Here is a 14820-nt window from a genome sequence, read left to right on the forward strand (position 1 = left end):
GGCAGGCGGCTGGGGGGCAGCGGCCGCCCAGGGGCTGTAGCAGCGCCGAGCACACCAGCGGCTGCACCTGGGGAAGGAGCGGGTCAGCGAGGACCCGGCGGGTCGGCGGGGAGGGGCCGGCCAGCGCCGCTGACCTCGTCGTTGCCGCAGGCGCAGCCCGACGGGTCGGCACAGGCCTCGGGGACCACATGCAGCGTGCCCGGCCCGTGGAAGCGAAGGCGGCCGGCGCGGGACGTCAGGAAGGCGGCCAGGTCGTCGTCGCGCAGGAACGTCTGCCGGAAGGTGATGCGTCAGCGTGTCGGAGCCCAAGCGCCCGGGCCGCGGGGACAGCGGGCGCCCCGGAGATCCCGCCTCACCTGACCCAGAGCCGACACGCTGCGCACGCTTCGGGCTCCCGGGCCCAAACCCACGCGGAAGGAGGAATCCAGCGGAAAGACTACGTCGTCGTGGCGGCAGGGCACGCGCTCGGCGTCCACGCAAAAGAGGCCGCGGGTCGCGTTCCCTGAGCGCCACAGGCGTGGGTCGTACCACGAAAAGCGGTCGGGGTCGCTGAAGATCGCGCGGGAGCCTGGTGGGGCACAACCCTGAGCTCCGCATGGAACACGCCCTCCGGGCGAGCCCTGCCACGGACACGCCTCCCGAACACACCCTCCCTCCGAGCCCCGCCCACGCCTGCTGGACGCCCGGGTCTCTGAACCTGCCCTCCGAGCCCCGCCCCAGACACGCCTCCTGAACACACCCTCCCTCCGAGCCCCGCCCACGCCTGCTGGACGCCCGGGTCTCTGAACCTGCCCTCCGAGCCCCGCCCCAGACACGCCTCCTGGACGCCCGGGTCTCTGGACCCGCCCCCCCCTCCAAGGCCTGCCCAAGGCACTCCTTCCTGGAAACCTGGCTCCCTCCGAGCTCTGCCTCTGGACACGCTCCCCCATCCAGCCACAATGGCCATGGTCTCCTGCCAAGCTCCACCAGGGACACTCCCTCCCTCGAAATTCGTCCTTAGGACACGCCCTCTCATCAAGCCCCGCCCAAGGCCTTGCCCTCCCAGAATGCCCTGGCCCAGGACACACCTACCTAGAAAGCCTCTACCCTGAACCGCGCTTCCGGCAAGCGCAAGGCTTTGCCCCCATAAACCCCAGCCCCGTCACACCCTCCCTCCATGCCCCGCCCCTGGCCGCGCCTTCCTAGTTTGCCACACTTGTGGCCACGCCCTCCCCGGTGCCCCGCCCATGACCACACCTCCCTCCGTGCTGCGTCCCTCACCACGCCCCCTCTCCGTGCGGCACCACTTCCTGGGAGCCGCGGCCGGTCCCCGCGGGCCTCACCTGCCATGCAGTCCGGGTCTGAGGTGGTGCTTGGGGTGCTGAATCCCGCTCCAGAGACCAGGATGAGCTCCCCGTCCAGCGGCAGGAGCTGTGGAGGCACAGGCTTAGGCGGGCGGCGTACGCGGTAGCGCCTGCACCCACCCCAATTCCGGCTCCCAAGGGAGCAGAACCCAGGTAATCAAGGAGAAGGCCAAGGTGAGGCGGAGGCGGGGCCAGGACACCGCTAGCAGGGGGCGCAGGATCTAGCCAAGGAAGGAAAGGGAAGGAATGTGGGGACCGGCCGAGAGGGAGAACAGCCCAGGATGCAGACTTCCTCGAGACTGGAAACAGCGGGGGTTTGCGGCAGGGGCCATTACCCTCCCCACCTCCACCCCTGCAAGACTGTGGAAGCGAAGGAGTCAGGAATTCCAGGAACTCAATTTTAAAACCTTGAGAAGCCTCTGGGGAGGCTAAAGGCCGCACCGAACTGTGTGAGGGAGAGAGCTGTCAGAGATGGATGACAGAGAGGATGGGAGCCCTGAAGTGGACCCTGCCTCCCTCCCACGCCTGGGCCCCACTGCGGAAGCCCCTTCCTCACAGGAACCAGGCTACATCCCAGGCCTCAGGTGTAAGAGGGGTCATGGAGCACCAAGGCTGGGACTTAGGGGGCTACTGACCAGCAACCCCGACTCCCCACTCTGACCCCAGGACCCTGTGGTGCCGCTGCTTCAGGTGACACCTGCTCTGCACCAGGGTCACGAGCGTCTCCTCATGGAGTTGTCCCCTCAGGGACAGGCCTGCTCTTCAGCCCTTCCCAGTGCACCCGGCCTGAGCCTGGGTAGGGGCTCACCTGTGAGGGTGTGACTTTGAGACACTGCTGCCCTCACCTGCCACAGAGGTGGAGCTGCAGACGCATGGGAAATGCTTATATGTGTCTCGGGAGGAAGGAGGTGTTGACAGTACGACGCACAAACAGGAATTTTTCTTTTTTAAAGAAACAAAGGGAAAAATAGAAAAAAATATAATCGTCAAAAAGGGCACAATAGGAGAGGACATGAGGAGAACACCTGACAAGGTGGGTATTCACCTCCCCACAAGACAGCTGAAAAGGGCTGAGTGATTATGACAGAAAGATAGACATCAAAGTGCCCAAATTCAGATACCAAAAGTCCCGTAATGAGGGGTGAAGAGGAAATAGCTGAAAAAATCAATGAAGATGAACTTTCCAGACTTGAAGAAAGTCGGAAAACCTCACACTGAATGGTCTCATTGAGTCCCAAATGGGAAATAAAGACAGCCCACACCTAGACATATGACAGCAAGTTTATGCATATCAAAGACAAACAGCACAGTCTAAAACCTTCAGAAAGAACAGCTTATCTATGAATGCAACAATTCTCAACAATGAATGCAAAAAGACAAAAGAATCATATTTTAAATATAAAGGAAAATAAAAGTTAATCTTGAATTTTATATCCAGCCAAACTACCACTCAACTTTGAAGGTATAATAAAGTAATCTCAGACCAAAAAGGAAGGAGTTGCTACACAAGGACAATTGCCATACAAAGACCTACCCTGGAAGCGTGTGGAGAAGTAAGAAAGGAGACAAATCCAGAAGCTGCAAAGACATATGAGAAGTAAGGGAGATGGAATGCTTTGGCAGAGCTTATTGTAATTTTTAAAAGCTACAGCTGAAAATACAAAGCCAGGGCTAAAATGTGATGGAAGTGGAAGAAATGGAGACCAAAGGACATGGACAAACACAAGAGAACTTGCTTGTTAGAGGAAGGACACAAACATTGAAAAGTTTACAAAATCAATTGTTGTTGTTGTTATGTGCTGTCGAGTCGGCCCCGACTCATAGCGACCCCTCCTTGGGTTTCCGAGGCAGTATCACTACAGAAGCAGGATTGCCCAACCTTCCTTCCGAGGAGTGGCTGGTGGGTTTGAACCGCCAGCCTTCTGCTTAGCAGTCAAGTGCCTTAGGCACTATGCTACCAGAGCTCCTACATAATCAATAGGACTACCAAATTTGAAAGGTGAACTGGTGGCACAACAGTTAAACACCTGGCTGCTAACCGAACGATTGATGGTTCAAACCCACCCAAGTGACTCCAGATTTGAAAACCTGGATGAAATATAGGCACTCTGGTGGTATAGTGCCTAAGGCATTTGACTGCTAACCAGAAGGCTGGCAGTTAAAACCCACCAGCCACTCCTCAGAAGGAAGACTGGGCAAAATACTTCTGTAGAGATACTGCCACGGAAACCCATGGAGGGGTCGCTATGAGTCAAATTGACTCAAAGGCAGTGAGCGTGGTTTTTTTGGTTTGGATGAAATGAACTCTAGAAAAACTCACAAAGTCAAAAATTGACATGAGAACCAATAAGGAATTTGGATAAATGAGTAAGCATTAAAGAATCGTAAATGTTAGTCAAAGACCTCATATTCCTAAGAGTCACAGTCCAAATGGTTTAACAGGTGAGTTCTACAAAACTCTCAAGCACAAGCCATTAAAAGAAGTTGTTCCAGAAAACAGAAGAAGAGTGAGAAACATCAGCCTGTTTGATGCGGCCAGCGTAATCTTCATTCCAAAGTCAGATGAAGAATGATAAAAGAAAAAGAAAGTTCATAGGCCCATTTTACTTAAAAATGCAGGTACAAATATTCTAAATAAAAAAAAAACATCAGACAACTAGGTCGAATAGTGTGTTAACATTCCTGTGATCAAATAGAGGTCATGTCCCAAGAAGGTAGGTTGGAGGGTGGAGCACCATTACGTGTCTCAGCAGATGACAGTAGAGAGTGTTGTGCCAGCAAAATTTATGTACTATGGCAGAGGGAAGTAAGTGTCTTGAAGGGGCACGTTTTGTCACCCGGGAAGGGTGCCAGGAGGACATCAGCCTTGCAGAGTCAGTTCAACCTCACAAGAACCCTGGTTAATAGGCCAAAAGAGAAAACCCACACCTCGATCCACATAGAAAATGATAAAGTTCAACAACCTATTATTTATGATATGATTTTTCAAAAAGCTGCTAACAAACTGGCAACAAGGATAGGCTTTCCCCAGTGTGATAAAAAGCTGGGGGTGGTGTAGGCGGGTAGGGGCGCCCGGGGCGGCGTGGAGTCTATTTGGCCGCCCCCAGGGTGGTTTTCACAACTAGGCCGGGAGGGTGAGGACGGCGCCCCCTCGCGGCCGTGCTCTGGTGCACCCGGACCAAGCCTTCCGCGCCGCGAGGCCCCACAGAGAGAGGGAGGCGTCCCCTCTGGGCAGTGGGGGATAGTCTAAGGAGCAGGCTGGAGGGACCCCAGAAAGGTGTGAGGAAAGAATGAATGAATGGGCGCTGCCCAGGCTCTGCCAAAGGAGACGTTAACACAGTACCGAAATTAGCGCGGAGGGGCCCCAGGCGTGGCTCCCACCCACCCCGACTCCTCCCCCTCCCCCCTACTTTCTACCCCACCCGGTTGCCAGGGTGACAGGTCGGCTTTGGGGGCTGGGCTGCAGGCTCCCGCCACCCAGTGCCTCTCTCTGCAGCCTCGCCGCCCGCCCTGGTCGGTCTGGAATGCACACATGGCGGGCAGGGCAGCCTGACTCCCCACCTGCGACCCGGACACCCGGCCTCCTTCTGGCCAGCCCCCCAGCCCTGCCCAGCGCGGGCCCAGGCTCCCAAGGTTAATACCACCCATTCACCAGCGCCTTCGGGGTGGAAAACTGAGACCGCGGCCCCGGGGCCTGCTCCCGCGCCTGCGCAGATCGGGCCGCCGCCCCTCACGCGCTCCCTGCCGCGGCCCCCGGGGGCGGGTCCAGCCCTGCTCCGCCCCTTGGTCGGAGCCTGCGACCGACCCTCGCCGAGGTGTGGCCGAGGCTGGCGGCCGGCAGAGGGCGCGGCAGGCTTTGGGTGGGGCGTCCCCCCACTGAACGCTGAGGTTCCCTGAGCCAGGAGCCGGTGAACCGGTCTGTGGCGCCCCTGCGGCTCCACGCTGCGTCCCGTGGACCCGCTGCAGTGGTGCCTGAACCTTCCCGACCCGGCACACCTGAGAAGCCAGCTCCAGCCACACGATGTGGCCGCACTTTCCCGCGCTCTGCTTTAAACCAGACCTCGGGCTTTCTGACAGGCCTCCTCAGAGCCTTGAAAGCCTGGCCAGGCTCCGGGCGAGCGTCGCAGGCAGCATTTCCCAAACTTAAGGGTATGGAACCCATTTCCCCTCCGAATGCCCAAGACTCTAGGGACCACTGGTGCTCTGTAAAGCAGTTTGAAAACAAGGAGGCCCATAGCGGACTTCCAGGCACCGGGACGGGGAAGGACTTCCATATGGGGCTGGGGGAGGGGGTCCCAAGAGTGCCAACTTGATAGAAGACAGACCAGTGGGGGGCTCAGAGACAGGCAGGAGGCTCAGGAGGGTCCCCCACCCCACTGCTGGCCCGGACCCTGGCACCAAGCCCTCTTGTCCCCCCACCCCCGCATGTGGTCCCCGCCCTCTCAGAAGTCCCCCCACCCCGTGCCAGCGGGGCCACGAGGCCAAGGAAGGGGCTTCAGGGAGAATGGGGGGCCCGAACCCCCGGCCCGCCCTCACCAGCTCCGAGACACGGTGACTCGCTCGCACCAGGACGGACGCCACCTGCGGGAAGGACTGTGTTAGCGCGGGCAGGGGCCGGGTGACCCCTGGGCCCCTCCCATCCGGACCACGCAGAGGAGCCGAGCCAGGGCCGCGTGGGGACACCAGGCACCTTGTCGGCCGGGAACTCGACGGTGGCGCCGGCACACGGGGTCCGGTTCTGGCTCCAGTTGGTGGGGTCGTCGAAGTCAGTGTTGGGGACCCAGAATTTGTAGGCAGCCCGGGTCAGCGCTGGGGCGGGGAGAGGCCAGCTGAGTGCCTGCCGAGGCCCCAGCGCCCCTGGTCTGGGCTGGCCCGGCCCGGGGTCCCCGCGGCTGCCCATGTCTGGTTGGAGTCAGCGCCAGGGCGCTAACGAACTCCTACGCGATCCGCAGAGCCCTTGCACACGCCTCCCCGACTCGGGGCGCTCGCGGGGAACGCTCCCCGCCCTGTACGGACTGTGACAGTCCCCGGGAGTAGAGCAAAGGCGGCGTCTGCCCCAGTCTGGGGTCGAGAGGCTTCCTGGAGGAGGCTCACCCCGGGCAGGATTTGCTACGGCAAGAAGGGCATCCCACGTCGGGGAGCCGCCCAGGCAGTGAAACAAGGGGCTAGGGGCGCAGGGCTGGCCGGGCGGCGTCCGTGGCGGGGGGGGCTCAGGGAGAGGGGCGGGAGCTCGGCTAGTTTCTGAAGCCCTCGGAGCCTTGGGGACAGGGCAGCGGCGCCCCGAGGAACCAGGGCGCGAGGCGCAGTCAGCCGCTGCCGCGCCTTCGGGGCTGGGAAACTGACTCCGGCAGCCGGGCGGCGCAGGCGCCCTCGCACGGCCTGAGCCCGTGCGCGTTCTGCAGACGCGCGAACCTGGCCCCAAGGCGGGGAGCCGCGGTCACCCCTGCACCTCTGGCAACCCGCGCATCGCCCTCCCAGGGACCCGGGCCGGTTTCGTGCCCCTGAGGCCTCGCTGCCCACCCCTCGGGGGCCTCGGGCACCCCAGCCCCGGCCGCGCGCCCGGCCTACCCCAGAGCTGCAGCCACAGCAGGAGCTGGCCCAGCGCGCCCATCCCGCCGCTCCGCGCAGCGCTCCCGGAGACTTTGCCCCGCGGGGCCCACGTGACCGGGCAGGGTGGGGTGGGGGCCGCCAGGGCCAGTTACACATTTACCTGCGGACCTGCCCGGGCCCCTCAGGAAGGGCCTTCTCGCCTTGCACTCGCCCCCTTCAGCGCCTGAAGACCTCGCACGGGATGGGCTTGCCCATCAAGTGTGGGGTGCACAGCCTCTAGGCTCACCTCCTTTTCTGTTCCAACAGCAGCCACCTCTGCACCTGGTCTCCAACCCTCCAGGCAGGCCCCCTCCTTCCCTCCTGGCCTGGATGGATGGCTGGATGTTGGAAGGATGACAGAGCTGGGTGGTACATAGATGACTGGAAGGGTGGCGGGTTGTCAGTGGTGACTGGTGATGGAAGGATGGTGGGCAGGTGGGTCCTGCGTGGTGGACTGTGTGGATTGGCTGGTGGGTGTATGGTGAGTGGGGAATACTGGGGGGTAATTGTATTGATTGGCGATAGAGGGGAGTTCTTGCATGGCACAGGTAAGTGCTCAACTCCTGGCTGCAAGGTTGTCGGTTTGAACTCACCCAGAGGCACCTGGGAAGACAGGTCTGGCAATCAACTTCCATGAGGTCACAGGCTTGAAAACTCTATGGAGAACACATGGGGTTGCCATGAGTCAGAACCAGGTTGACAGCAACAAGCCACAACAGTGGGTGGATAGATAGGAGATAATGAGTAAGCGAGTGGATGGTCCTGGAGGGAGGGTGGGTAGAGAAGGAGTGGTGCATGGCTGGCTGGATGACAGACGGCAAGGAAATGTAGGCATGCTGCGTCGTGAATGGTGGATGGTAAGTAGAGGCAGCAGTTAAGAAATCAGACACCGTACTGGGCAGATTGGCTACAGAAGATGTCTTCAAAATGTTCAAAAACAATGATGACACTTTGAAGACTAAGGTGTGCCTGACCCAAGCCATGGTATTTTCAGCTGCCTCATAGGCATGGGAAAGATGGACAATGAATAAGGAAGACAAAAAAACTCAATGCCTTTGAATCATAGTGCTGGTGAAGAATATTGAATATACCACTGCCAGAAGAATGAATAAAAAAAGCTCTCTGGGGGCCATAGAGCCAGAATGCTTCTTAGAAGGGAGGCTGGTGGCTCCATGTCCATGTTCTCAGGAGGGACCAGTCCCTGGAGAAGGACATGGTGCTTGGTAAAGGAGAAGGTCAACGAGATGGACTGACACAGTGGCTGCCAGCATGGGCTCAAGCGTAGCAGTGCTGTGAGGAGGGCGTAGGACCGGGCCGTGTCTCGTTCTGTTGCAGTGGGGTCACTGGTGTCGGATCCACTCGCTGGTATCCAGCCACAACAGATGACTGTAGATGTTTGCTGGTGGATGGAAGGATGGTGTATGAATGAGTGGGTGCGGCAGGGAGACTAGATAGTGGATGGTGGATGGGTAAGGAGACATTGCAGAAGGATGAGGAGAATGGGGCATGAGACTGAATGGTAGCTGGATGGCTGCAGGGGGGTGAGTGGGGCTGGTGGAGAGAGAGCTGGGTGGACATCCATGGGGTGGATCAACGGGTCAGTGGGCAGAAGGTCATGAGTGCAGGATGGATGGATAGACGGGTGTTAGAGGGATGGATGTGGGTGGATGAGCGTGTGAGTCACATGAATGGATAGTTGGATGGGTGGTAACTGAACGGAGGATGGATTTGTGGGTAATGGAAGTGACGGACAGTAGAGAGGATGGATGAACGGTACAGGATGGATGGACAGGTGGTTGGTGGATGCTGATGGTGAATTGCATGACAGGTAGTGGGAAGGATGGCCAATCGATTGATAGGGTCTGGACTGTGGGTCAAGGGAGCCTGAGCAGGTCTCCCTAGAAGCTGAGCTGTCCTTTTCCTGATGCAGGAAGTGGATTGCACTACGGTTGGGGCGGCAGGTAGGCTCTTGGACAGCTGGGCCTGGGAGGAATGGAAATGCTCTGACTTCTCTCTGACCCACATCTTCCATTCCTGGAGAGGCTGTGCTGTGGGGACAGAGAGCAAGGCTGCCTGGGCAGCCAGGGAGGGCTTCCTGGAAGAGGCAGTATTAAAGCAGAGACCGGAAAGATGGCCCAGCGGAGCTGCAGTGCAGAAGTTGGCCTGAGGGGGCAGAATACGAGTAGCTGGGCATGGCTGGCCATGGAGTTTAGCATCCATCTCACCGTCCCCTATAAAGGGCTTCTCTGGGCAGAGGCTGGAGGTAGGTCCAGCTGTCGGAGGCTGGCTCAGGGGGGAGACCATGCCAGGCGGGAGGAAGACGCCAGCCCTGGTTCCGTGCAGCACAGGAACGCTGAGAGCAAATACTCGATGTAAGGGATGCCTGGGACCATACGAAAGCCCACGTGCGGAACCGATGAGGACCCCCAGTAGGCAGCGGGAGGAACGCAGCGCCGGAGAGAGCATTCCCGCTTTAGCTAGGAAATCCTCGGAGCAGCCGCTGCAGGCAAGCCTGGGTCCAGGGGGCGTCTCTGTCTCTCTGCCTCCCGCCCACCCGTTCCTGGGTTGGCAGTCCTCCCACACAGGCTCCTCCCTGTGGCTGGGTGCTGAGGGCTGGAGGTCTCTGATTGGTTCCTGGTTCCACCTCTGTACCAATCACCATGGCCAGGGGTTGCTGTGCTCTGATTGGCCTTCCTGGTCCGCCCACCCACTCCAGGTGGAGTGTGCTGAGGGCAGAACCCCTGGGTGGAGAGGGGAGAGCCAGGCGTGCCCCGGGCCCCTGCTCATGCACCACATGGAGGGTCACCACCACTCCCTCCCAGCTCCCTTCTCCACAAGTCTGTGGGGGTCCAGGCACCCTCAGCTCAATTGCGCGCTCTTCTCCCACTTCTGGGCTCCGTTTGCTGGTGCCCTTGGATGCATCCCTGCCCTGTCTGCACGGACGGAGGCTCGGGGTGCTGGTGGGTTCCTGGACACCGGAGAGGAGGGCCTCCCTTCATTCCGGACTGTGCACAGAGTTCTCACAGCGCCCGGCCCTCCCTGAACCTCAGCGTGTCTCTGGTCAGCCCACAGCCGACACCCCAAACCCTTAGGGAGCACACGACTGAGGGAGGCAGGTGGCACCTCCAGGCCCAGCAGACTCGGTGGGGCTGGGGACTCAGGGTCTCTTTGCCCCTGTTTCTGCCCCCCAATTCTGGACCTGGGACCCCTCCAGGTGAAGCTTGAGGTGCTTTCCTTTGGACCCCTCTTTCACCCACACACGGGGTGCCGGCAGCTGGCAGTGAGGCTGGCCGTGGGTGAGCAGTCTTCCTGCCGTCTGGGGACGTCCCCTCACCACCCACAGAGGCTGTGTCAGCATAGAGGGTGCCGTGGCCATGTGTGGGCCCCTCCCCCCAGTGCCTCCGTCGGAGCCCCCTGAACACAAGGCCGGGGTGCAGGGGCCAGTAGGCCACGGTCAGCGCAGGAATTTCCTTGGTGTGCGTCCTGCACACGGCGGGGGTGGGGTGGGGGGGTGCTTTCCACGGGGGTCCACTCCCCCTGCAGACACTTCCATTCCCTGGGCCAGATGCTCACACCACCTCCATCCGTCCATCCTAACTGCCGCACGGGGCCTACTGTGACAGGGGCTGAGGCCCACAGGGCCCCTCCAGCTGCATTCTTGGGGTGGCTGAAGTGGGCACACACGCAGCCCTGGGGCTCTCTGGTTTCTCCAGCCGTAGAGGTGGCAGGGACTAGACTGCACAGCTTAGGACACAGGGCTTCCCAGGTGTCGGGTGCCTGCCACCCACCACACACGACTCCAGACGCAGGCCCAGCACTGGAACCAGCGACTCAGGAGAGGGCAGTGCCAGCCAGCTCCTGGCCGGCTTCCCTGGGCCTCTCCGGGGTGGGCGGCAGCCGTACGTGGAGGTGCCCCTTCACTGAAGCACTCTCCCAGGAGGCCCCCCGGGGGCCGGGGTCTCAGGTCCACCGAAGAGTTAGCACAGACTGGGCCTGCCCTTCATCCCCTGGGCTGAGGGGGGAGGGCGAGGCTTGGAACAGGCCAGCACAGCTGCCTCCCTGCCCAGCTCCTCCCACTGGTCCAGCCCCTCCTCATTCCCACAGGGCCACAGGGTGATGACCTGTCCCGCGCTTTCCAGCTTTCCGGATCAAGGAGTCACAAGATGTCCCTCCTCCTCCTCTTTCTGCTTGAGGTTGGAGCTTCGGGCTGAGGCAAGGATGTGGGAGGCCTGGGTCCCTGGGAGGGGCTGTGCAGAGCCCACCATATCTCCTCAAACCTGAGACCCTACGGAAGCCGCCTCTGGGGCCACTGTGCCTGGTGACACCCCGCCATCAGTGCGCCCCACCAGCCCAGCTGCTCTTCCTCCTTAGTGCTTATCATTGACTTCCTGTCCAGGAGGAGTGGGGGTGGGGGATGGGTTCCAAGTGGGTGAATGGAGTCCAGTTTTTGAATCAGGCTGGCTCCCCCTCAGTGAGTTGGACACCCCCAAGTGCAGTCAGTGTGGAGGGCTGATCCCACCCCACAGGGCTCTTTTCCTGGGGTTGCCCCAGTCCCACGCGCCCAGCCACTCAGCATTGGCGCTGTCCACACCTGCTCACCACTGGCAGTTTGAGTCCGTGCAAAGGACTATAAAGAGGGTGGTTAAGACAGACATTTATTGTACCCCAGTTCTGGAGGCTAGAATCCTAATCAAGGCTGGCAGCACTGTGCCCCATCTGCTCTTGGGGGACACCCTTCTTTCCAGGGTCCAGGAGCCTGAGCCATCCCTTGGCTTGCCTCTGCAGTATGACCGTCTTCACAGGGCAATCTGCCCTCCCTCTCTCCAACACCTCTCTCAGCTGGGATTAGGGCCCACCCTACGCCAGTGTGACCTCATGTAAGCTGCGGATATCTTCAAAGACTCTATTTGCCAACAGGACTACATTTGCAAGATGAGTTAGAACTCTGGGAAGGTACTGTCCAACCCTGACAGGGCTCATCCGTGGACACACTGGCTGTGGGGCGTGTGGGGTCACCCAGGGGCCTCACCTAGTGACCCGAAGCCTGAGCACCCAGGGCCAGCCTGCATCACACAGGTGCACAGGCCCTCACCACAGGGTGCGTGGCCTTGGTCTCCTGCAGAGGGGCTGGCACGGCTGTGCCTCGTGTGTGTGTGTGTGGGGGGGGGTTCCTGGGAGGCAGGGACATGTGCTAGGAAGAGCCAGGTGGCCACCCTCTGTCCTGTGTGGCCCCAGCACCCCCCACTCAGTGCTGGTGGGCATGAGGGACGGTCCCTGGGCCCTGGGAGGGCTCTCTGGAGGGCCAGGGTGGCTGCCACAAGTCTAGAGGTGACAGGAACAGTGGCCACTAGACTGGCATGAGCCGTGAGCAGGCCTGGTGTGGGTGGGACTCTGGGCTTGTTCCTGCTGCCATGGGGGACGAACATGGGGACTGGGCCCAGCACACTGCTGGGGTGGCCAAGGCGGCTGCCAGGGGGCTGCCTAGTGGAACTAGGGGCAGTGAGGGACAGGGACCAGCAGGTTCCAGCCTCTTGGCTCTAGTGCTGGAAAGCAGCCCCCACCTGTTAAGTTGGGGGGCCTCCAGGAGATGCAGGGCTTCCCGGTCCTGGGCCACCACAAGGACAGGAGCTGGCCTCAAAGGTGCTGAGGGCGTGGTGGCTGTTAAGAGTCCTGTCTGACCCTGTGGCCTTGCCTGGAACCCCACTGCTGTCCTGCACTGCCACCTAGCTGTCACCCTCTTGCAGCTCCCTTGTTTCCAGGGAGGTGGGATGCCCTTCCATTCCACAGGTGAGGAAACGCAGCGTGCCCAGGCGCACAGCAGGTAACGTGGTGCATCCAGGCCTGGAGCTCCACCCACAGCCGCACCGGGCACACGGCTCTGCAGGAGGCTGGGGCCACGCCCGCTCGCCCCAAAGACTTGCCCAGGATCCGAGCCATTGCCTGAAGGGCAGGCCGCGAGGCCGCAGGGAGGCCCAGCCTCAAACCTGCAGGGCCCAGCGCCAAACAGGAACATGAGCCCTGGCTCCAAGCCTCTCAGAACTGGTGGGAGGGGCCCGGGAACCAGTGCGAGCCTTTCCGAGTCCAGGGGCCCGCCCCGGGGCCGCCGGAGCAGGCTGAGAGCCGACGGAGGAAGAGGCCGAGAGTCCCGAAGCAGGTTTATTTTCCTCTAATAAGACAGTTGAGCATTTCAGAGTTTTGCATTCTGCACTCTTACAAACTTTAGTTATTAGCATCAGAAACACAAAAACATTGCAAGACCTCAAAACACAAATAAATACCAAATAAAACCACACACAATGTACAGTAAACCAAAGTCTACAAAGTGATAATGCTGTCAGAGTCAGACGTGGTGAACTCCGTTAACAATGGTTATTGCTCAGTGGCCACTCACGCTGCCTCTGGGGGTTTCTCAGAAGAGCAAACACGGACGTGAATCACTGGTCACGGTCACTTGTACTGTCGAGATGGGGCCTCACAGCTAATGGCTACTACAGACGGCAACTCGAAACACAGGTGGATTAGAACAGAGTCGTTGGGACTGGCCTTCTTTGGTGGTGGTTTTGGGAAAGAGAACTGGACACAGGAGGTGTACCGTCAGAGGAAAGAGCGCGGCTTTACAGTGCCACCAGGTGCATGGGTGCACACGCGTCCTCTGTCACGGGTGTCCTACTGTTACAGAGACCCTCAGAAGTAATGCCGGCTTTGTGGGTTTTCCAATTAAGTCATTGAGTTTGTGGACAAAGGATGCCTTCCTTGTCTAAGGGGACTAAGGTACAAAAGTCAATCACTGTGAATCACAGGGTGGGACGGTGACCCCGGACTCTAACTTCTTTTTCACTGAGAAAGTTCAAACGGTGTGTGCTCTGGAGACAGCGGCTGGGGGTGGGGGGGTGGGACATTGGTCTCAGTGCAGCAGCGGCCCCCTGCCCAGGACCAGGTTGGGGACCCCTCTTGCAGGCTTGCCCTGAAACTCTGTCATGCACACTTGAGAGAAAAGCCCCACTGTGTGCAGATGGCAGCGGCCAGCCTCCCCGCGCCCCTGGCTCTCCCGTTCCACCCGGACCCTCACCTGCCCACGCCCGACGGAGCCAGCATGCCAGGCAGCGGCAGCCTGACCCAACTCGCTGGCTTGGACCCGAGCACACATCCTGCTCTGGGGAAGATGGACCTCTGGGATTCGCAAGTGGCAGACAGATGTGGTCTGAGGCTGAGAGCAGGGATGGGGCTGCCGCACCCTCCTCCCCCTCACAGACACTGCACGCACGGCAGGTGCCCCCAGCGGCCCACGCTGCTGCAGCCACCCCGTCATGACCTGGACTAGCAGGTCGTTAGTCCCGTCTGAGCCCTTGTCGACGCTCAGGTAACTCCCAGCAGAAGGACATGTCTGGAGGGCCGGGCAGAGCCCCCACCGGGCCCCTGAGCGGTTCTGGCAAGAGCAGACAGTCCTGCAGCGTAGCCACTCTGTCGGCCCAGCGCGTGGAGGGAGGTGGCGGTCCCCAGGGTCCCCCAGGCCTGGTCCTCAGAGCCCTCCCTCCCGGACACTCCCTGCCAGCTGCAGAGCCCACCATGGTGACACTTCTGAAGTGAAGGGGGATGTGTGACATCGGGCCCCTTCACTCATCTAGACGGTGAGGGAGGACAGACGCCTGGAGGAAGCGGGGCTCGGCCCACCCGTTCCTTCGAGGTGGGCCACCTCCGGCAAGGAGTCAGCTCAGCGGGGAACCCACTCCCAGCGCCTCGCTGGGCCCCGGGGGGCGGCTCTGAGAGGTCCAGGGGAGCAGGGCTGTGGTGCCGGGTGGGTCCGGGATCCCGTGGTGAGCTCCACCAGCTGGTGCCACAGCTGGGCCAGAGCTGGGGTCAGGGGGAGGGGAGGGAGAGAGGGAGGGTC

At 60.5% G+C, this 14820-nt stretch overlaps 1 protein-coding gene across 1 annotated transcript in view; it reads right to left on the reverse strand.

The window, feature by feature from the left end:
• Positions 1-6954, reverse strand: part of AMN (amnion associated transmembrane protein) — an 8226-nt gene extending 1272 nt beyond the window's left edge. Inside the window, exons 1-7 of the mRNA XM_007953125.1 lie at positions 6912-6954; positions 6034-6152; positions 5880-5924; positions 1323-1410; positions 357-568; positions 135-272; positions 8-67 (exon numbers count right to left, since the gene is read on the reverse strand). Coding sequence (XP_007951316.1) covers positions 8-67; positions 135-272; positions 357-568; positions 1323-1410; positions 5880-5924; positions 6034-6152; positions 6912-6954 — 705 coding nt within the window. The remainder of the gene's footprint in view (positions 1-7; positions 68-134; positions 273-356; positions 569-1322; positions 1411-5879; positions 5925-6033; positions 6153-6911) is intronic.
• Positions 6955-14820: the final 7866 nt, after the last annotated feature.

This window comes from Orycteropus afer, unplaced genomic scaffold (assembly GCF_000298275.1).
Source record: "Orycteropus afer afer isolate SDZICR_OR568_19922 unplaced genomic scaffold, OryAfe1.0 scaffold00371, whole genome shotgun sequence".
NCBI classification, from domain to species: domain Eukaryota; kingdom Metazoa; phylum Chordata; class Mammalia; order Tubulidentata; family Orycteropodidae; genus Orycteropus; species Orycteropus afer.